Source organism: Dermacentor albipictus, chromosome 7 (genome assembly GCF_038994185.2).
Source record: "Dermacentor albipictus isolate Rhodes 1998 colony chromosome 7, USDA_Dalb.pri_finalv2, whole genome shotgun sequence".
NCBI lineage: Eukaryota > Metazoa > Arthropoda > Arachnida > Ixodida > Ixodidae > Dermacentor > Dermacentor albipictus.
The window spans coordinates 78,664,106-78,689,871 of record NC_091827.1 but is presented as its reverse complement, the minus strand read 5'-3'; the positions used below and the strand labels follow the sequence as shown (position 1 = coordinate 78,689,871).

At 46.9% G+C, this 25,766-nt stretch overlaps 1 protein-coding gene across 1 annotated transcript in view; it reads left to right on the top strand.

The window, feature by feature from the left end:
* LOC135899053 (uncharacterized) overlaps positions 1–22,337 on the top strand; it is a 52,366-nt gene extending 30,029 nt beyond the window's left edge. Inside the window, exons 2-4 of the mRNA XM_065428299.1 lie at positions 12,215–12,294; positions 12,697–12,822; positions 21,525–22,337. Of these exons, the coding sequence (XP_065284371.1) occupies positions 12,215–12,294; positions 12,697–12,822; positions 21,525–21,881 (563 nt within the window). The 3' untranslated portion in view covers positions 21,882–22,337. The remainder of the gene's footprint in view (positions 1–12,214; positions 12,295–12,696; positions 12,823–21,524) is intronic.
* The last annotated feature ends 3,429 nt before the right edge of the window (positions 22,338–25,766 follow it).

The following is a 25,766-nucleotide window of genomic DNA, read 5'->3' as shown; positions in this document are numbered from 1 at the left end:
ACCATCAACGAAGATGCGGTGGCCATCGAGAGTCTTGTACGGGTGACTACGGCATATGTATCTGGTGGTTGTTGCGGCTCGGCCAGGCGCCTTGCGTCGGGAAGTCGGTGCAATGGTTCAGCTGAGACAGGTCACGCAAAGGAGTGACGCAAATGGACAGCATGCACAAAGCGCACTTCACCCGCCACATTCACAAGATACGTCACTGGGCTTACAATCTGAGTAACTGCGCCGTCTTTCCACGCCACATTTTCACCACGAACGCATTTAACAAGTACTTTGGCACGAAGATGCGGCGGCTTAACGAGGCCACGCTTCCACCGGAGGCGTCTCTACCATAGGTCCCGCAAAGAAGTGACACAAATGGTCAGCATGCGCAAAGCGCACTTCATCCAGCACATTCGCAAGATCCCGTAGGATGGCTGTGGACGAAGCAGTGTGGTAATGCTTTTAAAACGACTAAGCATCTGCTTGTGAACAGCCATGCTCTTACTTACTACGACGCATGCAAGCCGCTCGGGTTGCAATGTGACGCGTCTGCGTACGGCATTGGAGCTGTTATTTTTCAAGTGCTACCGGACGGAGAACAGCGTCCACTGGCCTTTGTTCCACGAACTCTGACGTCAGAGCTGAGAAAAATTATGCACAATGTGAAAGAGATACCCTAGCGCTTATCTTTGGGCTTCAAAAGTTCCACAAGTTTCTTTTCGGTAGACAGTTTATGTTGCACACAGACCATCAGCCACTCGTAAGCACCTTGGGACAAAACAAAGCGACACCGTCGCAAGCAGGTGCGAGCTTGCAAAGATGGTCCTTGATAATGTCCGCGTACCGGTATACGCTTAAGTACCGCAAAGGGGCTGAAATCGAAGTGGCTGATGCTCTGTCTCGTCTACCTCTACCGTCCTGTCCCAAATCTGAGAGTTCGGAATGCTTTTCCGTGTTCGGAAGCACTCCGTTGAACTCCTCTGACGTAGCTAAGGCCACTGCACGGGATGGAAAACTGTGCAGAGTGGTCGAGTACACGCGATATGGTTGGCCTTCAGAAGTGCCTAACGAGCTCCAGCCATACTACGTTAGACGTGTAGAGCCATCACTCGAGCAAGGTTGTGTCATGAGGGGCACAAGGGTGATCGTGCCCGAGGCATTGCAACAGGCTGTGTTGTCCTTGCTAGATGAAGACCACCCAGGCACCTCAAGGATGAAAATGCTGGCTAGAGGCTTCATTTGGTGGCCAGATCTTGATAAAGCAGTAGAAGATTACGTACGAGCCTGTCGGGTTTGCCAAGTCGTGCAACCAGCCGCGCAGCCTATACCACTACACCCTTGGCCTTATCCGTCCAAGGTTTGGCAAAGGCTGCATGATGAGTTTGCAAGAAAGGACAGCTTAACTTTCTAGCCTTAGTGGACGCCTATTCTAAGTGGATTGAAGTATGGCTAATGACCTCCACCATCACAAGACAAACGATTTCCAAACTTCGGAGTGTCCTCGCGGCGCACGGATTTCCCGACGAAATTGTGAGCGATAATGGGCCGCAATTTGTATCACAAGAGTTCGAAGACTTCTTGGCAAAGAATAACATAAAACATACAAGAACGCCGCCCTATCACCCGATTTCGAACGGGGCAGCCGGACATCTAGTCCAAACAATGAAGCGCGCATTGCTGAAACAGCTGGTATCAGATGTCTCGCAAAACCGAGAATCGGTGCAAACAGGGTTAGACAGCTTTTTGATGAGCTATCGGAACACGCCACATAGTGTGACAGGCAGCACTCCTGCGCAGCTCTTCTTAAAGAGGCAACCTAAGACCAAGTTGTCGTTCTTCAAACCCCATTTTAAGCAAGATATGCTCAACAAACAGCTGACTAGCAAGCGGTAGAAGATAGGCACCGGGGTACTGAGCGTCGATTCTTAGTGAATGACATAGTGTTTGTTAAATGCGTTCGTGGTGAAAATGTGGCGTTGAAAGACAGCGTAGTTACTCAGATTGTAAGCGCAGTGACGTATCTTGTGAATGTGGCGGGTGAAGTGCGCTTTGTGCATGCTGACCATTTGCGTCACTCCTTTGCGAGACCTGTCTCAGCTCAACCATTGCAGCTACTTCCCGACGCAAGGCGCCTGGCTGAGCCGCAACAACCACCAGATAAAGATCCCGTAGTCACCCCTACAAGATTCCCTATGGCCGCAGCAGAACCCGTGGAATCTGCACGACGGGACTCTATGCAGAGACCAACTCCTCGGGCTTCAACCGACCCTCCGACTACGGCAACAACAACGACTTCACACAAGGACACATCCCCAGCAGAGCAGAGCACAGAAGTTCTAAGCAAGCCCGAAGTTATGCCTCGACGAAGCGGCCGTGCGCGACGTCCGCCGGATAGGTTTAGACATGAGGACTTCAGGAAGTGAAGTGTGGACTTAATCTAAGTGGGAAGGGATGTCGTAGCGCAAGCTTTGTGTGTGACGTCTTGTGATATCTAACTATGGTCTGATATAGTGACGCCACACTACCCTGTTACGTCATAATGTTTTTGTATAAGAACAAGCTGTTCTTGGCAATAAGTTAGTTGCCTTTCTGCTCCTCGACCATTGTCGCTCTTCTGCGTTAGTTCAGCTGGCACAACCTGTGCTTCTTTCTGCACTCGCTGAAATACACTTCTTGGGCTCAATGATACTGCGTATGTGTTTCTTTTATAGCCTTTAAAAATTACTTCCAAACAGAGGTGTGCAATATAATTTTCTTTGCAGCCCTTGCACTAATGCCACTGGACCTACCTGCTCCTTTAGGTTACGTTTATTGCACATTTATACAGACTTCTTTTTGCTATTAGCACTTAATGACATATATTTTGTGAACTTCAACTTTGCTACGGACGTGACACTGATGTAGAAGACAGTGCAGATTGAGTTAACAAAAGATTACTACCAACTAGCCTCCCAACGCATTATTCTTATGTTAATGACGTAAAACTGGTAATAAGGTAGCCTTATTACCAAGAAAAAAATTTTGTTCTCATGAACAATCACTGCAGGCTAACGCGCTCAATCAAGTATAAAGGATACAAACAGGTATAAGGTGGAACAGAAAGGCTGGTGAACATTTCGACAGGAGGATCTATCTTCCTCAATGGTGGCCTCGTCATCCTCGGCATGTTAGTTTTAAAGGATTAGTGCAGTGACTTCACATGCGATTGTTGTCGGTGGCGGCTGGTTGTAAAGGAGTGACTTCAAACAGAATGAGAACTGTCGCCCGACGCCTGTGAGCGTGGTTCACAAGACGAGGGGACCAGAGCGGGGGTGTGGGAAGGCGGAGCGAAAAGGAAATAAAAAGAAAGCGAGGAAAAATGGGTACATCGAAAAGAAAAAAAGAAAGAAAGAACAAGAAAAGAAAACAGGGGCATGAGTGGTGGTGGGGTTGCAAGAGGTTAGGGAGCATTCAAGGGTGTCGTTGGCGGAATGTTTTTGTCGCTTTAGAAGAGCCGGTCAGGCGGTCAGTGTGCGAGTAACAAAAAAGACTCAAAAAGACATAATTTGAAACAGTGACGTTAGTAGCATAGCAGCAATGTATCGAGCAATTCTGAAGGAATTAAGATGGCGACAAGGAGTATGGGCACCAATGCACGGGGTAACTGGAAGGCAGCGGCATGGTCTTTCAAGGGACGTTCGCCCCAGTAGCTCTACGTAGGGCGTCGTTAGGGCAGTATACAGAAATGGCGATACCCCGTGTGGCTGAGGTTCCGAAAAAGGTATACTGGCGTCTGGGACTTTGCAATATGTTGGTGAGGGTGTTTAAAAAATAAAACAAAAACAGACTAATCCAAAGGAAGGGGTGGACCGAAACCAGAATAACAAATTCGTAAGGTGACGTGCGCAGAAGCGGGCGGAGGCACGTGTAATTGTGAAAAGGGGCTCGTGCACTTGATTTAAACTTAAAAACATAAAATAGTATAATAAGTTGAGTAGTAAGCAGGAAAAAAATTTTGAAATGGAGGAATAGGTGAGACTAAGAATTAAGGTGAGCTCTTGGCATAATGTGTTTTGTGCCTTGGTTGATGATTTCACAATTTCTCATTTAAGTTACCGCTTTTGATGATTCTGAGTTGCCGCGTGCCACAATATTTTCCCGTCGGGTATAGGCAAGAAACTTGTGTATGAGGTATAATTTCGTATATTTGTTCTCCTGAGGTGTACGGAAATTTGTAATAAATAGAGCCTTGCACTGTATAATATATGGCCATGTCCTTTAAAGTGGCTGGTTACTGCTTTAATTATTTGTGTTTTGTATCCGCGCGGTGACCGTTTAGCATAGCATGAATTTGTTATCCACTCTCACCTATTTATTGTTTGCTACAGGCGGCATATTCTGGACAGTAGACTACGTTGCTTGATGTGCAGGTTGCTCTGTGCCCCAACGTACCCCAAGTTACCTTGCGAGTAATTCGGCGCTATACTTTTTACTGCAGTAGCGGATTTAATACGTTTGCATGTAGAGCACCTGGGGCGGCCACAGCGACCAGTTCGCAACATCGTCTTTTTCCTTAGTTTGGCATGCACAAGAAGATTTTTAAAATTAGTGTTGCGTCTGTAGGCTAATCTGGGCGGGTCCGAAAAAATCTTATTAAATTTCTGGTTGCTGGTGGGAATTGGACAGTATTTACTGAGGATTTTGTTCACGTCTGGAAGTGCGTTTGAGAATTTAGTAGTGAGAATAGGGTTTGTGGTTTTTTGTGATCCTCGGGCGTGGCTTGTGGACCTCGGCTCGATCAAGTTTGGTTGCAGTGGTGTAGGCTTCTTGAAAGTCACTGTTTGGGTGGTTCCTGTTGGTAGGGTTTCTTCAAGGTGATCGAGTCTATCTATGTAGTCTTGGTTTTCAACGCAAATGCGACGTAGTCGTATGACTTGTCCATTAAAGGTGCCTTGTTTGTAATGTCTAGGATAGTGGCTCGTATATTCTAGCTACTGATGTTTGTTGAAAGGTTTTTTGTACAGCGTTGTCTTTAGCGCCCAATTGTCAATGTATATTGTTGTGTCCAGAAAGTTTATGCGCCCATTTGAAGATCTTGATGTTAATTTTATTATTCGATAAAAAGGGCTTACAAATGCTACATATTTTTTTTCTAGACTGTCTTCACCATGTCCCCATATTATGAATATGTCGTCTATATATCGTAGGTACGTGTGGGGCTCGACAGTGAAGCGCTTCAGGAAATCTGGCTCTAGAATCGCCATAAATATGTTCGCGTAGGTTGGTGCAAAAGGCGTACCCATGCTTGTGCCATGTATCTGTAGGTAGTAACTTTCCACAAATTCGTAGTAATCTGTTAGAACTACTTCAAGGAGAGACAAGTAGATTTCAGTAGAGCGTTGTGCATTGTGTGTCGACAGCGTTTTTTATCGAAGATAAAGCATCGGGGACTGTAATGTTGGTGTACAGGGCCGTGACGTCTTTCGACAAAACCTTTCGACAAACAGTACCTAGAATATACGAGCCATCATGCCAAACATTGCAAACAAGGCATCTTTAAGGGCCAAGCCACACGACTACATCGCATTTGCGTTGAAGACCAAGACTACACCTTAAAGAAACCCTATCAAACAGGAACCACCCAAACATTGACCTTCCAGCAGCCTACACCACTGCAACCAAACTTGATCAAGCCGAGATCCTCAAGTCCCGCCCGAAAATCATTAGAACAACAACCCATATTCTTACTACTAAATTCTCAAGCGCACTCCCAAACGTGAGCAATATCCGTAGTAAATACTGTCCAATTCTCACCAGCAACCAGAAACCTAATATGATTTTTGCCGATCTGCCCAGATTAGCCTACAGACGCAACACTAATTTTAAAGATGTTCTTGTGCATGCCAAACTAAGGACAAAGACGATGCTCCGAACTGGTCCCTGTGGCCACCTCAGGTGCTCTACATGCAAACATATTCAATCCGTTACTGCAGTAAAATGTATAGCGTCGAATTACTTGCACAAGGTAACTTGGGGTACATTGGCGCACAAGGTAACATGCACATCGAGCAACGTAAACTACTGTCCAGAATGAGCCATTTGTTGCAAAGAATACATAGGTGAGAGTGGATAACAAATTCATGCTATGCTAAACGGTCACCGCGCGGATACAAAACACAGCTTATTTAAAGCAGTAACCAGCCACTTTAAAGGACATGGCCATATATTCGACAGTGCAAGGTTCTATATATTACAAACAAATTTCCGTTCACCTCGCGAAAAGAAATATACCAAATCATACCTCATACACAAGTTTATTGCCTATACCCGACGGGAAAATATTGTGGCACGTGGCAACTTAGAATCTTTAAAAGCGGTAACTTAAATCTGAAATTCTACTGTAAACCAAGGCCGAAAGCACATTATGTCACCAGCTAACCTTAATTCGTAGCCTCACTTATTCCTCCATTTCAAAATTTCTTTCTTGCCTACTACTCAATTTATTATACTCTTTCATGTTTTTAAGTTTATATCAACTGTACGACCCTCTTTTCCAAATACACCTGCCCAAGCCCGCTTCTGCGCACGTCACCCTTCTATTTGCTATACCGGTATCGGGTCCCCCCCCTTTTTTGTTTTGTCTGTCTTTTGTTATATTTATTGAAACATTCTCACCAACACATTCTAATGTCCCAGACGCCACTATACCTTTTTTGGCGCCTCCACCACACAGCGTATCGCCATTTCTGTATACCGCCATAATGACACCTACGTTGAGCTACTGGAGCTAACGGCCCTTGAAAGACCATTCCGCTGCCATTAAGTTACCCCATGCACTCTACCCTAGATTCCTTGTCGCCATCTTAATTCCTTCAGAATTGCTCGATACATTGCTGCTACGCTACTGAAGTCACTGTTTCAAGTTATGTCTTTTGGGGCCTTTTTTGTTACTCGCGCACTGACCGCCTCATCGGCTCTTCTAAAGCCACAAGAACATGCCACCAACGACACCCTTGAATGGTCCCTAACCTCTCGCAACCCCAACACTTCCCATGCCCCTCTTTTTCTTTTCTTGTTCTTTATTTATTTTTTTCGGCGTCCCCCCTTTATTTCCCCATTTCTTTCTTTTCTTATCCCCCCGCCTTCCCACTCTCCCGCACTGGTCCCTCGTTTTGGGTTACCACGCTCACAGACGTCAGGCGACGGCGCTCATTCTCTTTGAAGTCTCTCCCTCTACAACCAGCCGCCACCGACAACCGCACGTGACGTCGTTGCATTAACCCTCTAAAACTAACATGCCGAAGATGGCGAGGCCGCCTTTGACGAAGACAGGTCCTCCTATCCGAACATTGGCCAGCCTTTCTGAGGCACCTTATCCCTGTTTATAACCTTTGTACCACAGTGTGCTATTCCATCTGTCAGCCCCTATCTTGATTTTGGCACTCTATGAAGGTGGTTTATTAGCGAAGCTGCGGAGAACAACCTGCAAGCCGATTTTTATGTTTTATATATGAGAGACTTAGGCTGCCGGTGCCGTGGCAGCGTGTGCACCCTCAATCGAGAAACGTATGCGAGGAGTTCTACTTGCTACCCATTGTTACCAGGCTAGTGACGTCTCTTCCCACTACGTACTCTGCTGTTGCTGCCGCAGCTTACGTAGCAGCACTCTTACTTGTAACTCTTGCGAGGGCGTGCCACGTACTTTGCATTGTTTGCACGCGCTATCGTCACTCATGGGATTTGGATGCGTGTCGTGCGCTTTTTTCTTGCTGAAAGAAATGATGCGCTGTATGTCGTACATGTATCTGTTTATAACGAGTTTATAAAGGATGCAGACATTTTTCGGTTTTATATTGATCGAATTATATTTTTCTTTCGATGAAGACGGGAAAATCCCGGGATTTCAGCCATAGACAGTTTTTCTATAAAAGAATTTGCGTTGATGTAACAAATTTGTTTTTTTCAGGCAGAGCTGTAGCCCTCGGGAAGATCAGAGAGGGCGACTGGCTGTGAACTGGTTGCAGCTTCTAGAAGACTTCTAACTTTCATTACAAGACTCATCTCGGCATCTGGCTGAGGTGTCATATATTCAAAAATAACAAGCTTAATAAAATATAACCAGTGGGGCCCTGGAAGAGCGGCTCCGACCCGTGTAAACGAGCACAGTCTTTATTGAACGAAAGTTCTTTCTCTTTCTCCCTTAACGCGGGAGCAGGAGCCAACTTGCGAAAGTGCCTAGACGCTTTTACCTTCATGCTTCATAATTGCGAAGAATGTCTGCCTACTGTAGGCACTTTGTCTGTCTGCCTGTCTCTCTGTCTGTCTGACTGTCTGTCTGTCAGCTTGCACTGGAATATATCTGGATATGTATTACATGCAATTATAAAACGAATTGCATGCCACTACAAGGAGGACATGCATGTGTGTTATGCTGTGCACGCATGAGCCAACAAGCATAATATGGCATGAATCTGACGGCATGCGTGTCATGATATGACTTGCATGAATGATTACGTGAATGACATCACATGCATTTGGTCGCGATATTTGCGCCACGTCATGATATTATGATATACATGATAGTTTGGGTTACACAGTATATGGACATCATGTCATGACATGTCATTCATCTTATCTCACGCATTCATGGGATACATATCACGCAGGTTCATGTCATTCCATGTCATTCATATCCCCTATAAGTCACGCATGTGACACCACACATGAATGTCTTCCTCATGACAAGCATGCACGTAACCCTTGTCATCTCATGACAAGTGATGTAATTCATGTCACCCATCCATGCCCATACATGTCCTTGCCATGTCATGTGATACATGTCATGACATCTAATGAAAATTGTCAGATGTCGTGCAATATTTTATACATGACATGTTTGCATTTCATGCCACTTTGGCCATGCTACATACGCGTGTCATGTGACGGCATTCATTGTTAATGTCTTGTAAGGCATGTCATGTCATTTATGTCAGGAGATGCCTTCTAGTCATGTCATGCTAATCATGACATTATTGTTTTTATGTCATGCCACGAATAATAATGAAGCGGTACATTGCGATGTGATGTGAGAGGCACTGAAGGTGTTTAGGATTCAGTGCAGGGTGGCGGAACATTTACGTAATTTTAAAGCACGTTATTGCGCTCCATGTGTGCCAGTCGGTAGCAGACTAGATAAGCAAGAGACGTTAAGCGTATTGGAGGAAAATGCAAGGAAGAAATTGATACGACCGCATCCATTAGCGGCATAGGTAACGATTCATGGAAAATAGACAGGCTTTAAAAAAACGATTGCAGAGATGTATACAAAGATACTGGAATGGAAAACATGTTAAGTATACCTGAATAAATAAAGCAGGCTAGATGACTATTTGTGTAAAAGTCCAGTTTGGAAGGGGATGCCAATAAACCATCATCATCTCGAGCTGTGGAAGGAAAAGGCACGCGTTACTCCATTCCCTTTGCGTGCATGGGCACTAGCTGCCATAAATGTACTATTGCGCGTGGCGGCTCCAATAGTCGTCTCACATGGCCAGCAGACGTGTGCTGTTTCAATGTACATCTTTGATGCTAACTTCAGTAGCTAGTTAATCGCCACTGAGAATGTGCCGCTGTGGAATCACCAAAACAATCCTTTCAATTCCTCTCACGCTCGGTAGAGTCATACTCTCCGCCGACATCACCGTTAAACGGTGCAGCATGGACAGACTGGAGCAGCATGCAGTGGCAGCAGCGTAGCGGCAGAGAAGCCCGGCGTCATTACGTCTACCCAATTTCGCGATCTATGGCTCCGACCAGGCGAATGTATCATGCGAAAAAATTCGGGAGTTTTCCCGTGCTGAGCAGAATCGAGTTCGCTTCACATGTTCTCTTTAATGACAGCAACCCGACTCTTTAGCGACCGATGCCATGAATGGAGTGGCCATGCTCCGCTCTTCAATATATTTTGCTAGAATAGCAGCTTGTTGCTTTTCCATCCTGCTGTTAACAGCGCAAAATGTAGACGAGAGACGAGAAAAGACAATGTATGTCTCGTCAACTTGGGTCGCGGAGTCTGTGCCACTAAGCGTGCAGCCAGAACCTGAGCGATTCTCGGCGTTCACATGGACCAGCGCACCACGCATCTCCTATCACAGACTGCGCATGGGCTCCTCGACAGCGCGCCACTATATCGCGGAATGTGTCCAAATAAAAAGCGCGGCAGAGAAGCCGCGCTGCAGCAATATGCGTTTCCCTTTCCATGCACTGACGCGCCATGCTTGTCGTAGGCAAATGGAAGCTTCGTGGTTGCGGCGCTAAATGGCGCAGATTTTTTATAGGAAAGCCCGAGAGAGAGAGAGAGAGGGGAGTTCCGATGCTGTACACGCGTCATGCATAAGATGTTTTTCCAGTTGCAATGCGTTGTGCCGCTATATTGCTTGAGTGATAAGTGAATTACCGCAAGCGGTATTCTTCAGGTGGGTTTTGCGGGATTATACAGCGAAGCTGTATACCTCTACCGTACAAGGAAATTTTCGTGTCGTTATGGTAAGCAAAAAACTCCCTTTATTACGTGGGCCTATCCCAAAGATAGTGCAATGTCGGCCCCACCCGCGGCGCAGGTTAAGCACGCGTTATGCACTCCCCATACGTGGGCCTATGCCGAAGATAGTGCCATGTTGGCCCGACCCGCGATGAAAGTTAACCAGGCGTTAAGCACTCCCCACACATGGGCCGAACCCCAAGATAGTGCAATGGCGACCCGACCCTCGGCGGAGCTTAAGCAGGCGTTAAGCACTCCCCATACATGGGCTAATCCTGAAGATAGTACAAAGCTGGGCCGACCCGCGGCGGAGGTGAAGCAGGTGTTATGCGCTCCCCATACGAGGGCCGATCTCTAAAGTAGTGCAACGCCGGGCCATCCTGCGGCGGAGTTGAAGCCGGCATTAAGCACTCCCCGTATGTGGGCCGAAATTGATACTTTGATGGCTTTTGCGAAGCTCATAGTAATGCACATTCTGGAACATACGCGACCATCAACGATTCCGCTGGAAAGCAAAGCTAATTATGTACATGGACGACGTTTTTCGACCGTAAGGCTGGTAAACAAGCTTAAATGACCACTGCGCTCGCCGTGTTTTATCGTTACTTGTCTTTCTGGGTAAAAGCTAAGCTAATAAAGCAGTAGAGCCCCAAAAGCCAGTATTGGCACTAACTTGCTCTTCACTGTCACCACAAAGGCTACAATATATACAGTACTAGACAACCATGCTCCACAGAGCACATCAAATAGGCAATAGAAGTGCCACATTGCCACACATTGAAGAATCCGCTGTCTTAGGAGATATAGCCATACGCTCCACTAACATGAGTGATCCGGTAAGCAGGTGCAATTTGTATCAGAAATGAACTCTTACTGACTTTTGCAAGTGAAATCTGCCTGCCTACATATACATTGTTCGTGCAGACGTACACAGATATTATTTGAGCATTGTAAAAGAAAACGAGCAAAGCTTATGGCACATAGAGTAATAATAACAAAATTACCACGTTATTTAACGTTTACCAATTTTCTTAACCATGCAAAACTGCTTCTACCGTATACGAAAAGAACCTTTTTGTAAATGAAATCCGCTGTGTTAATTCTGAGCAAACTTTTTCAATTTCTCAGAAATGAGTTCGTAATAACACTTGTATTGAAATTCTATTCAATGTAGCTAATTAGAAGCGTATCAAGCGTAAGTATCAAGTCTATTCAATGCCACGCCGTTTAATATACTATTGACTACAACGAATAAAAACTGAAGCAGTATAGAGTTCCGATTTCTACACAATAACCCTATAAAATATTATTGTCCATATAAAATCCATGTTCGCAGGGGTTAACTTTTGAGAATGCCTAAAGAGACATGACAAATGCAACAACATCTGTCATAAAAGCACTTGTTGGGCTAGTTGGTAGCTGTTTATTATGAAATATGAAGGCGCCAAATAAACGGACATACTCGTGAGAAGAGAACGGGACAGGGCGCCCTGTCCCGTTCGGGAGAGGGGACGGGACAGGGGACAGGGGACGGGGGACGGGACAGGGCGCCCTGCCCCGTTCTCTTCTCACGTGTATGTCCGTTCATTTGGCGTCTTGATATTTTATAATGAACATCTGTCAGGTAAGTTTTGCCCTGCTTTCTCGCGTACGCTATTTTCATTTAATGACAAGTAAATTTAAGTTTTCGTAATATACTTTCAACAGGTTTTTTCCTTGCCGAGGCATATCCTGAGGAGGAAGACGCATTCGCAACACGCCGGATGGCGAAGTTCGAAGACCTGACGGTATGCGTTGTACCTCAGTCGTTGAACGTTTGATGAATATCATAGATGGCTTGCAATCTTGCTGTGATTATTCGGTAATCTCTAGGATTGCGTGAGTGTCGGTTTTGCCGCAATGCCACTCAACTCACAGAAAGGCAGAGAGGTATAGACCCATAGACAGCAGAATTATTTTGCTATATGTATTGGTGTCAAACTAAATTATTCCCATGGATCCTATCACACATCTTATTTGCAATTATCTAAGGCTAACGTGAGCCTGCTTAAGAAAGTACATGGTGTAATATTTGTGCAGTGCGAAGCACTGAAGTGCCGAAAAAAAACGGAAAAATACGGACGAAAGATTGACATAATAAACTTTATTGTCCAACGGATAAGGTGATCTACCCACCCCCCGACACGCAGGTCAGGGGGCGAGTTCCGCCGCCTCAGATGCAGGCTGGGAGGTCTTGGGTCCCAGCAGCCTCTTCAGCCAGTTGGCCGAGCTGGAGATGGAGATCAGAGTTCGAGCTGCGCAGCAGGTTCTTCCAGGTGTCTCTACTAGCTATTTTGTGCGCTCCCCCGGGAGAGTACGGACATTCCCATATTATGTGGTCGAGGGTCCCTCTCGCCCCACAAAGAATACATCTATCGCTCCTGGCCTCGGGGAATATGTGGTTCGCCATAACCGGGTGCGAATACGTATAGGTTTGTAGTCGTCTCCACGCGACTGCTTGTCTGTTTTTTTTTTAATTTTGGGTCTGGCGGGGATACCAGTCTACGAGCCAATCTATAATGCTGCGTGATCTCTCCATATTTTAGCATGCGCTCTCCGCTCCCTCGGTCATCGAGGGGCCCCGTAGCGGCTCGGCGGTAGAGATCTCGAGGCAGCTCGTGGGCCTCCTCGTTGCCGGGGACGCCTTTCTGCGTCGGAGTCCAAATTATTTGGTTTTTTCTATCTAAGTTTCTCTGGCCTAGGATTCTGGCTGCTAAAGGCGAGATCCTTCCCTTGCTAAAATTTTGTATGGCAGTTATGCTGTCACTGATCACAAATTTCACGTCCGTTCCAGCGCAAGCTAATGCGATCGCAATTTCCTCGGCAACTTCTATGTTGCGCCCGCGCAGAGTGACAGCGGTCACGGGGATACCCCGGCCGCTGACGGCCGTTGCCACCGTAAAACTGCCGCTACCTCCCGCCGCGTCTACATAGGCCACCTCACGTTCCGAAATATTGCCGAATCTAATTTTTAATGCTTCGGCTCGTTTATGCTTCCTGTCTTTGCTATGTTCCGTGTGCATGTTTTTTGGCAGGGGGGGAGGGGGGATAATTAGATTTTTTCTCACTTCCCTATCTACTTCCACCTTCTGGGTGGGGCCTCTGTCCGGATTTATTCCAACTTTGGCCAATATGGCTATTCCTGTCCTCGTGGTGCTAAGTCTCTCAATTTGAGCGGTTCGCATCGCTTCCGCCAGTTCTGCCCATGGGTTGTGTGCTCCTAGAGCCATCAATCTCTCTGTTGATGTACACATGGGCAGTCCCAGCGCTCCTTTTACGCGTTTTCTCATTAGAGAATCAATATTTTCTCTTTCAACTCCTTGCAAATCGAAATATGGCGTTGCATAGCTCACCCGGCTGAATATGTACGCCCTCGGCCTTTGCTGGCCACCCGCCTAATTAGGCTCAGGGTCTTTATTGCATAATTCTGCAGCCTCTTGACGGTCTCGCCATTGTGGCCATGTGATTGGAGAATCAGGCCCAAGATTCTAATTTGCTCGACTATTGGTACCTCCTTACCCGCGACTTTAATTTTGATCTCCGACGGTGCCGTGCACCTTAAGTGTTTCGGATTGTATATAAACAATTCTGATTTCTGCGGCGAGCATGCTAGGCCTTTCTCGGCCGCGTACTCGACCATGATGTCGGTGGTGGCCTGGAGCAGGCTTTCGACGGCGGAATCACTTCCCCGGTTGACCCAGAGGGTGATATCACCCGCATATATACTAAATTTTAATCCCTCGAGCTTTGCCAATTGCTCGGGGAGTTCTCTCATAGCCACGTTGAAGAGTAGGGGAAACAGCACTGATCCTTGAAGCGTACCCTTACTTCCTAGCTAAATTGTGGGGAATTCCAGCATTTGGCACCTCATGCAGGCAGTTCTTCCCGTCAAGAAGTCCCTGATGTATCGATATGTCCTGGTACCTGCATTAATCTTGTTCAGCCCTTCCAGGACCACCGCATTATTTACGTTGTCAAAAGCCTTCGTGAGGTCCAGTCCCAGAATTGCTTTTGCATCTTTAGACCTTGAGTCTGTTATATCATGTTTGATTTGGAGCATGACGTCCTGCGTACAAAAGTGAGGTCGGAACCCGACCATCTCATGTGGCCACAGATCACCCTGCTCCATGAAGCCCATCAGTCTGGTCTGGACGACGTGCTCCATCAATTTCCCGATGCATGAAGTTAAGAAAATTGGCCGTAAGTCTTCCAATTGCGGAGGCTTTCCGGGTTTCGGTATTAAAATAATGCTTGCCGTCTTCCACTCTTGTGGGAGCTATCCTTTATTCCGGCGTTCCCGCATGTACTTCGTTAGATAACTAATGGAATCAAAGTCTAAGTTCCTGAGCATTTTGTTCGTTACCCCGTCAGGGCGCGGAGCCGACTTCGTTCTGAGTCTTACCATCTCTGGCCTCACTTCCGCTTCTGTGATGGGGGCATCCAACGCCTCGTTAGGCGCTCCACCATAGTCGGGTAGTGGAGTTCACGATGTGTCCCCCACAAACGTCTCAATTATTTCTTCATGAAATAATCATCGTTCCCTACGAACGCGTGCCTAGCTTTTGCCAGTCTTATACCGGATTGAGTTTTCGAGTTTACAGTGTCCAACAAGTGCCGGAGGATGTTTCACGTCTTGGAGAGGTTCATGTTCCCCTCCATTTCGTCACACTTGTTGGCCCAATTTTGTTCGCATAATGTAAAAGCATAATCTTCGATTTCCTTATTATGCCTAGCAATCCTTCTTCTGAGGTTGCGGTTCCATTTCTGATTTTTCAGACGATGCTCCATGCTTTGCTTAGCTTCCCACATATGCTGAAGACGGCTGTCCGCTTTCTCCAGGGAGTTATTCCCTTCGAGCGTTTTTGTCGTCTCTCTAACGTCCGATTTGAGCGCGGTCGTCCATCCCTCGATGTTTCTGATGGGCCCCTGTTCCTGCGCTCTCCTGATATCTCTAAACTTATCCCATTCAGCGACGGCCGGCGCGCGAGCCCTGCGCGTTTGAAGGCCCTCTTTCAGTATGGAAACAATTATGTAGTGGTCGCTGCCAAAATTTTGATCCGAATTATGTCATTCTAGATCTTTAACGATTTTTGAGAATGTCAGATCTGGAGATGTATCCTCACTAACACTATTGCCCACCCTCGTTGGACTCTCAGGGTCTGTGTGCAGAGTGAGCCCTATGTCATGCGTATCTTCCCACAGCTGTCTACCTTTCGGGCTTTCGCGCGGGTACCCCCATTCCTGGTGATGTGCATTAAAGTCCCCCACTATCAACAGTGGCTGGTTGCTTGAAATTTTGAGGGCCTTGCGAAGCAGAGCCCTCAACCTCACCTTCCTTTACCTGGGTGAGCTGTATAAATTTAGAAGGAATAAACTAGGGTCCTTCTGTTCTCCGGTTAGAATTTCGACAAACACGTCCTCGATCTCTCTCGACTCCAGATCGTGTTCAATGGCCGCGATATATCTTTTCACGAGTGTTGTGACCGAGGATTTCTCCCCCCTGCCACTATGAAATGCCTGATAGCCTGACAGTTCTGCGGGTCCTCCAGTTTCTTGGAGGGCAATCGCCAAAGGAGTCTCATCTAATAGCGGAAGGTACTGTTGCAGAATCGACCGCTTGCGCCGGAAGCCGTGACAGTACCACTGCCAGATCTGATTTTCATTTGCGCGCCGGGCCATTTTGCAGTTGCGTGACGATCTGCTCCATATTCCGCTGCCACCCATTCATGGCGACCGTCTCATTCCTTAGCCTTTGGCATTCCTCGGCCTGTATCTGAACTGCCCCGAGGACAGCTAGAATTTGGATGTTGATATGGTTCGTAAATTCATTCATCTTGGCCTCTAACCTTTGCAAATTTACGACCCTTTTCTCTATAGCCTGCATAGGGCCGGCGTCTTCAATTTTGCGTTGCGTTGGTGGCGGGAGGGACGCCTCTGTGACCATCTTATCCTCTCCTTGCGGCTGTTGACGTGCCGCCTGGGGGGGGGGGGGGCATTTGCCTAATCGGTTGTTGCGGAGGAGGGGTTGCCTGCCTCTGTGATTTCTTTAAGTTTTGGATTTCTGACCGTTGCGAATCGACTATCCCCGTTAGTTTTTCGACCATTTTCTTTAATTTCTCAATTCCCTCGTCGCATTTATCCCTCTGATTATTTTCCTGGGAGACCTTGCCCGCGAAATTCACACCGTTACGCTCCTCGCTCCTGCCTCGTCTCCATGGGTTGGCAGGGCCCCTTGAGCTCGAGCGCCCCCTGGACTGGCTCCTGGTACGGAAACCGGTGCGTCCTTTGGGCGGCGGCGATGGTCTGCTCTGATTTGCTTCCAGTTTTGGGAAAGAGTCCTCGCGGAACATGAAGACTTTTCCCCCTTTGGGTTCGCGTTGTCGACTTTGATGTCCCCCACCAGTCGTCGTTGCTTGTTCCATCTTCTCCCACTGTGGCTTCTTCACTTCATAGGGAGTGCGGAAGAGTTCTCGACACTTGGGGTCTCCTAGGGCGTGGCCTTTGCTGCACAGCTGGCATTTCAGCTCACACCTGTGTCACTTGACGGGTTCTCGAGGCCGCAGCCATGGAACTTGACGTTCGTCGGGTCCGGGCACACGTCAGTGCGATGCCCGAAACGGCCACAGGCGGCACACACTTCGTATTTCTTACGGTACAGCTGGCATCTGTACGGTGCCCCGTAGAGGTAAATCCATCTTGGCACTTCTTTCTCCTTCAAGAGAATGAAGATCGACTGTGAATTTTCGCCCAGTCTGCGGACGCCTCGAAACCGGGGTTATCCTTGCGGTCTAGGCGGTACAGAATTTCTTCGATGGAGTATCCGAGTGGAACCCCGTGGATGACTCCCTTTCCGCAGTGTTCGGGGGTGGCCACGTAGGCGAAAGTGTCCACTTGTTCACCGTCGAATATGAGGTGTTTCACGCTGGCGTAGTTCAGCTTCCTCTCCGCACTCGTAGTGATCACAAGAACGGAGTGCTGCTTCATATTTGCAGTTATTATATCTTCCTTCTGTTCGCGTGGGTGAATCCCCACCGACATTTTGATGATGTCAGTCAGATATGCTGTTCCACATTTGGTAAGCTTAACTAGACCGCCACGTGGTCGGAGAAGAATTTTCTCGGCGCCGTCTGGAATGCGCGTATGCTGAGGCTCGATCGACTTGGCCGCCATTTTCCTGCCTGCTTGCCTCTGCCGGGCTCGCTGTTTCGCAGTTTTCTCTCCGCTCTTCTCTAGCGCCACGTACCGCCCTCCTTCGCTAGCGTACCATTCTCCTGGAACCGAAGATTCCTCGTGCGTAGTCGCTCCTTCCATAGTAGCCATGATTCACAACTTCCGCGCGACCACGAGCGGCAAACGATCCTCCGGTGGGGACGCCGCGGGCCCGGTAGCCTCAGCGCCTCAGCTACGTGCTGCGTTGAACACACAAAGTCCAAAAATCGAGGAAATTAGGTCCCACTTGCGGAAAAACGCAGTATCCTCGTGGTCCTCTCGAATTCGTCGTCGATTGAGCACAAAACCTAGGAAAACACGGTCGAAAGACTGCCGAAAAAGGCCAAAATTCGCGCAGCCCATCGGAAACGGTGCGCAACATGCGATATATGAATTCATCTGTGCCTGTTGACGCTGTTCTTGGCGGGATCACTGCGCCGATACAGAGAGCCTGGTGGCACGCATGCGCAGCCAGTCTATATGTTTAGGCACGTGGTATTTTCGTTTTCTGTCACTTGGTCCTGGCGTGAAAACTACACCTTCCACTTCGCATTGAACCAACATGTATTCTGCGTAATCATCTCATATTCATTGCACACAGAGCGCTACGAATTGTTGGCAGCTACAACTCGCGTTGATGTTTCTGTATCACGAAGTCTTAAGGTTTCGTGGAATCAATTTGTCTCATAAAGGCTCCCAACTGACCAATTATTCTCCTTTATTGTCCTTTTTTGGGCGCGGGATGTATTTTTTTATTTGCATGCAAAAAAAACAAGAAGAACATTAGTCGAACTCAGAAGACAATGATGCGTAATTATACGCCAGCAATAATTGCTCTAGCTGCTTTCTTTAACGATTGAGACGCGCTGCCGCTCACAAAGAAGAAAGTAGCTTACCCTTCCAGCAATAGAAAAAAAAAAACATGGATACTCAGTTAAGCCCACATTCTGATGTCCTGTTCATCACTCTGTAAGCAGAAGTTTCAGGCTTAATGGTTTTCGCCATGATGTTTTCTCAATCCAAATTCGACGCAGAATCCACTCAAGGCCTGTCGTCCCCGCAGCGATGACTGTACGTCGTGCAAGGTCGGAAATCAGTGTGCTTTTTATTGCATCACTGCGTACCGCCATTCAGAAATGTTGAACCCATTTGATTGTTTTTGCTTTATTGTTACTGCGTTCTACCCGTACAGTTGTACTGACTACAAACGCGAGTGAACAAGAGCTAGCTCATGACTATTTTATTACCGTTCTACCTATCATGCCATATGGAGAGCGACTGGTACTTGTGCACCTCAAGAATGGAAATAATGTGGCTGAACCCGCGAGACGTAGTTTCGATGGAAGGTTAGTTCAGTTGGGACTGTAGGAAGTAATTTATTACCCCTAATGTAAACTGAGTATCCGAATGATTATCTCTCAATGGAAAATAAATAAAATATAGTTCATAGTGCTTGAGAGATGGAGCCTGGGTAGCTTAATCTAACAATTGGCCCCTTCCCTGATTGTACAAGAACGTAAATTGCGATTCACTGTTATAAATGGAGCATTCAAACCTGCGCTTCTCACTTTTTCTAGGGCCTTAGTCACAAGGGCCTCCAGAAGAAATGTCAGTGCACTGCAGAAGTGTGTCGAAAGCAATCGGAGTTACTAACCACTAGTTTTCTGTTGCAAATCTATTGCGATTGTTCTCTCTCGACAGAAGAAAATCTGAACGTTCTCAGCAACGGAGAATTCTCACGAGCACTATCCCTCTCTACGCTCATGGATAAATGACAAGACAAGTGAAAAAGGGCACAGAACACCAAAGCGTGGTGTTCGGCACGACTTTAGTATTACAAGACAGTTTAGTGAGAATAGTTTTCTCACGAAAACATGTCCACGTGAGCATCCTTCCCAGTGCTTGGGCGGTAATGGTGCGCAACCACTTTTCAAATAATGCTGGCAACAAAGCATCGCAAGTTTCGTTCTCTCACGCCAGCCCAACTATCAAAAACAAAAATAGTTTGGCATGAAGAAATTCAAGGTGAACTTATGGCCCTTCGTACTTACTAAAGCCAGCCATCATGTGGCTGGTGTGGTAATCGTGTAGAAAAACAGTGGGCAACTCTGAACTTTCCAGGACACGGCTTATGTATATCGTTAGAAACTCAGAAACATTCGACGTGCTTCCATCGACATTTTATTAAAGCATGAGCTGTTTTGACCCATGCCAAACTTTTCGTTTGTTCAGGGTATTTTAGCAACGCCACCCAGATTTCTTAGTTGCCTATGCACTCGGTAGTATGGTGTCACATTAACAGCCCTAGAATTTTCGTTGCCAAATATGACGTGACGAAAGCTGTGACGTCAATTCAGCGCAGCCTACTCGGCAACATTCCCATTAGATTCTTTGGTAGTAAGGGTAGGTAGCATGATTCCATGGGTCAGAGTGACCCACTGGCGAACTAAATTACTTTGAAGTAAGCTCCATTACTTGGCGAGGAAGGACGCGTTAAGAAATGGAGTTTTCGCGTGGCCTCCTTTATCTTTTTTTTTCTCACAAAGTGCAGCAGCAAAGCAGAAGGTGCTGCATGTTTAAACTGAAACAGAGGAAACGCTTAATATTCTATATCTGGCCAATTTAAAAAAAAGAAATCATAAAGCATAAAAAAAGAAAAGGCATGATGCATATTACACCCCCCACTAAGCTATAATTTCTGTATTCTGTATTTTGAAGATTGTGTCATGTTAGTAGCGCAATTAAAATTTTCTTCAACAGCAATCGGCAATGAGCAAGCATGCTGCTAGCGCTGCCCCGCGGCTGGTCTGGCACAGGCCTCACGCGTCTTACCGTACGCGCGCTCCTTACCTGCCGTACGTATAGGTATGGTTTCATAGAGGCGTTCAATAGTTAGCGACTGCAACGTCACAGCTATGAGCAACACACTACGTGACGCGCGCGTCGGTAGGAGCAGTGCCCGTATGTTCAGTAGTTTACTGAAACGCTCCGCTGAGGAATCTGGGTGGTCAGAAAAACACTTAGACGAAGCTCCCCGATTAGATTATGGTGACAAGAAATTGGCGACCTTTAGGACGCGGCCAGTTGCATGCGTTTTTGGGTATGACTCCAGTAAACGTTCAGTGCTGGGCAATTTAGGCGCCTTCCAACTGCATACAAATTTTAAAAGTTGGAATATATAAATTCGCTAATAATACAAAGTGGTTCTAGAAATTTTCTGTTCTGCAATGGCTGTGCAGAAGGCTGGGGCTATATGCCTATAAGGTAGCTTCATGGCGTGGTATTATCAATGCGAGCGCATAATTGTGCCATTACGCGAATGTACGTCTTAGTCAGCGTGGCCGAATTGTCGTACCAAAATGGCCGACCATGGAAGACGTGAAAACACGACAAGAACGCTGTGGTTGACATGAAATCTATTATGGAGTTGCTTGTAAACAAAGTTAATGCAGTCAACCATCTATATAACGAACACTGACGTAAGAAAATCCGCGATGTAGCAAAGTATTCCCATTTCTCGATCTTAGTTTCATGAAATAAAGCTTATTTTGTTTAGCGATTTAACGAAGTACTTCCGTGACATGCTTTCAATTTAACAAAGTTTTTGGCCATTTCAAGCATGTAATTGATGCCTGTATGAGTGGGAAATCTAGAAAAGAACAATAAAAATATCAGCCAAGCAAAAGTGAGACACATACGGTCGCTAGTAAATTCGCCGCAAATTGCTGGGGTCATTTTCTGATTGTTATTGTTTCGTTTTGCACCTTAGCTACGACGAAGGAAGATGCGTCGGTGTCCTTCTAGGCTAATCGTGTGCTGCCAGGGCAGGTGCGTCTGCGAGTCAACGCCCAATCCATGGATCCGAAACATACGGGAAGAGGCGCTACCCCGTCACACTAGACTCAGGACGCCCGACTACCCACCCGACTGGAATCGCTGCTTGCTCTCGTGCTGGAACGACTGCCTTCTGGCCATCTGCATGGAGAGAATTCGCCACAGCAACTGCAAGCGAACGTGCAAAGTCCAATGCAGCAAGGAGTGCAGCAGAAAACACCAACAGATCTTCTATCGCATGTGGTCTCATGTATCGACGGCTCGGCCCTTTGTGCCGTTGCTAGTGAGGTAACGGCAAACGGAGGAAAGGCCAGGAACTGCACGGTGCCTGAAACACAAAGAGCTTGATTAGCCTGTTTATTCTCCCAGGGCTTCCAAATTTTGTCTACCTTATTTCGTTTATTTTTTCTTTACTTTCACAGAATTATCTCTCAGCGTCCTCGCATAATTTTATCCACGTAGGCTGTCTCGCATTTTTAGGCAGAGCTATGCTGCAGTTAATTGGCCGGCATATGCAGCCGCCATAAGATTCGTTTAGAAAAATAGCTGTTCTCTCTCTGTACCATGGGACATTCCTAAGTATTCACAGCAACTTGAAAACCCGATTGAATGGAGAGGCTGAAAATTTCCTTGCACAAACATTTTTTTGCTGCATATATGGCAGAAGTTTTAAAAATTAAATTTCTAAGTATTTTTCTTCAGCATTTGATCGATATTAATCGGGAAAATATACAGTGTCCCATTTTTCGATGTGGTTTTGTTGTGTTCAATGTCCAGAAATTCACAGCACTATGTGCGGTGTTTCGGTTACCACGAAAATTATTTTTTTCACGTTACATGGTTCCCATTTTCAGTGACACCGGCCTAGTATCGACCTCCCTATCGCGCTCTAATGCGTGGCCGCACAGCACGGCATATTACAACCTTATCAAGTTGGAAATTGGCCAAACTTATAAATCTAGGGGCGTGCACGGTGAATTCTCTCCAATCTGAACGCCGTCTACAATGGTGTTCCGTTAAGGAGCACAGTATCCCTGCTTTCAAACAAAGCTTCCCAGTTCAGGAGCATTATGTACCAGCAAAGTAAAAGCGATTCACGCAGTGGTGCACATGCAAAAACCACCAAGTGTTCGGAAGGGCGGAAACCTACCACCTTCGCAACCGTTACACTAAACAGTTGAACTCTAGTTTATAACACACTTTGTTGTAGTATGGCGCAATATAAACCGGCAACTTATTTCGTTCTGCATGAGTGAAGTGTCGGAACCATCGCCGGAGGAGCGCTCCCTCGCCAAGCTTGAAACGCACTTAACTAGAGCTATTTAACCCTGGGGTCTCACCGAGGACACAGGACAAGAAGCTTGAGTTCAATACAACTTCAGGAGTCAGGAGTACGCACAAACTAGCCCCACATTGCTCCCCAACTGACGTCACCAGCTGACGTCTCCATACGAAACAAACTTTGGTTCAAACGTTGTAGTAATACACACCGCAAGTACAGTGGCAGTGGGGCAGAAAACTACCTGTGGCCGACCTCGTCGAAGAACCATGCCTTGTGTCTTCTATAGTACCGATGACCCAATGCAGAAAAAGATGGGCACAAAATCAAACCGCGAATTCCTATTTGCTTGGAGCCTCACCTTGAAGATTAAAGGGATAGCGAACAAAAAATTTGCCGCAGAGATTTCTGTCTCCAGTGATAGCTGTCGCACCGAGAGCGACCAAAACAACACTCTTTCTCAGGAGAAGTGAGCGAAAAGTAATTATTTCGGTGAATATTTCTCAAACCACAGCACCTACCGGCCTCCTCCGGAAGCTCCGGCAAAGCCGGATATCGCGTCACGCGTACCCTCCTCGAGGCGCTTGCGAGCGATCGTCCACACTGAGCGCGCGAAGGGGCAAGTGACGTTTGCAGCGACGCGCTTTCTTTGTTCGACCGTCCTATCTGCACCGCTTCCTCGTGTGAGCTGTTCAGAAACCTCGTCTTTCATCTCGTGGTTTTGTGGATTGATGTGAGGAGCAGCCATGTCAACGCCGTAGAAAGCCGACAGTTTGCTGCGTGAGAGGGTGTCAGAATAGTATTGTCGGGCACATGCAGCCGCCATAACAGAGACACGCCGTGCCACTCTTTTCCGAAAAATGAGAAGCTGCGCAGAATGTAGACTCGAGCAGCGCAACCATCGCGCCCAACGTGGATGCCGTCGAGCTCCATGCGCACGTGAAAACGGCAGGCAGCGGTATTCTTTTTCTCGCGTGCTCCTCATTAATGCTTCTCCCGCAAACCGCTGGCTTGTTCACGGTGTAGTTTTGCACTCAGGTGCCGTTTGACCGTAATTTGTTGCTTGTACGACGTTCTCAGCCAGATATTTGGCCAATTCTGCCGGAATGAATCGAAGCCGCATCGTCTGAAGCGACGGCTGACGAAAAAAGTTAAATTCGCCGATATTCTCGGCTGCGATGAAACAACGGGAGCGGGCGCGTTAACTAGCGTTAATGTGCTGAGGTGCATGTTACCTGCTCACTACTTGGGTTCCTTGTTGGTGGCAATACTACAGGCTGTGCCTGAAAAATCGGCCTGCGATTATGCTTCTTGGTAATGCAATTTTTGAGTGCAGCTGCTGTCTTATTTCAACAGTAGGCGACCGCATACGCAACACGCAGTGCCGAACGGAGGCGGCTGTGCGTTTAGCGGTCCTAGCGCTCTGAAACCTTATTCCTCTGTGTTTACATCACTCTCACTAGAACTTTACATTTTGCACTGCGCAACTCGAGGAAAACAAAACTGTGCAGCCGGTTGGTTCGTCCCGCGGCTGCTGACGGTATGTGTGACATCAGATCCGCTGGCTTGTTGTCGGGAGCGCATTGCGAGTGACGCGGTGGCCGTTCATACAGCGTCAAAAATAATGCATTCCGCTCAAAAGTAATCCGAATGATGATTACATACATAGCAATCGTGTCTTAGGAATGCAATTGTGTGGCTTTCTCTATATTCTTTAATTTTTATTTTGTATCCCTTTAATGCTATCTCCCTCGCAAGTGAAATGCTATGAATGCTCAAGGAAGGTAACTCTAAATGGTAATTACCTTGTGTGAGAAACCGAAGTACTCAAGACATTCTCGGACATGTACCGGCTAAGGAGGTGACATCATTCAAAGGCTAGCCGCTATTACGGGTAATTGTTAAAGAGACACCTAAGAAACAATGCAGCTTAGCGTGCAAATCATCCATGGCAAGGCATACTTACCTTCCTCCTCTGTGCACAGTTCCCCTAATAGGGCGAAACTATACTTTATATATAGTAATCTGAGTCGGTGCGTGGTACTAGCCACCAGAAAATTCGCGAAGCCATACAATAAAAGGGCACACGTTTTATCGCTTTTACATGACAACACTGTCAGCATATAGGACGGAAGAGACAGTGTGGTAATTCTCTAGTCGGTCGTTAGCAGGTTCCGCTCGCTACCTGCAAAGCCACCCGAAGCTTCGGAACTCTGGTGGCAGCTTGAATAACGTGAGTGTGCTCCACTAACTTGTTTTACCTCGGACCCTCTCGGAGACTAATTGGACTTCCAGCATATCGCACTGTCGAGACACTAGTGCTTCTTGGGCTTGAACATCGGGGAGTGCATTGCTAATCCACTCCAATGTTACAAACACAACAGAAGCCAAGTGACATGTCAATTATAGAACAAACAAACAGTTCTTTTAGGAAGCGACAGCACGACGAGAAGTAGAGCACGATGCGCCCACCCGTATAGTATGTGCTCTGAGGCAAGTCTAGAAAAGCATGCAAGTTAAGCATACGGCAACAGGAAGTTGCAAGCCCAGATATTCCGAAGCCACCTTTGTTTGTCAGGATGCGAAGAAACTTCCTCGCTATCGAGTATGTTTTTCCAGTCAAGAAGAAGTATCCATAGGCTGCCACCAAGCTGCTGAAAAACCACGCGGGTTGGCGTGGAACTCGAGCTATGATTATACAGCCACATAAACACTAGAACGAATTATGAAGCCCTTTTTAGACATGGATAATAGGAAATTCAAGGCAGTATCAAGCCGCAGCTCTGATGTTTTGAGTACATCACACCACGTTCCTCTTGGCACGTAACCAGTGGGAAAGAATGTGACAAGCCCTACCTTGACGTCGCGAGCCCATTGAGCTCTCCCCAGGGAGATCAT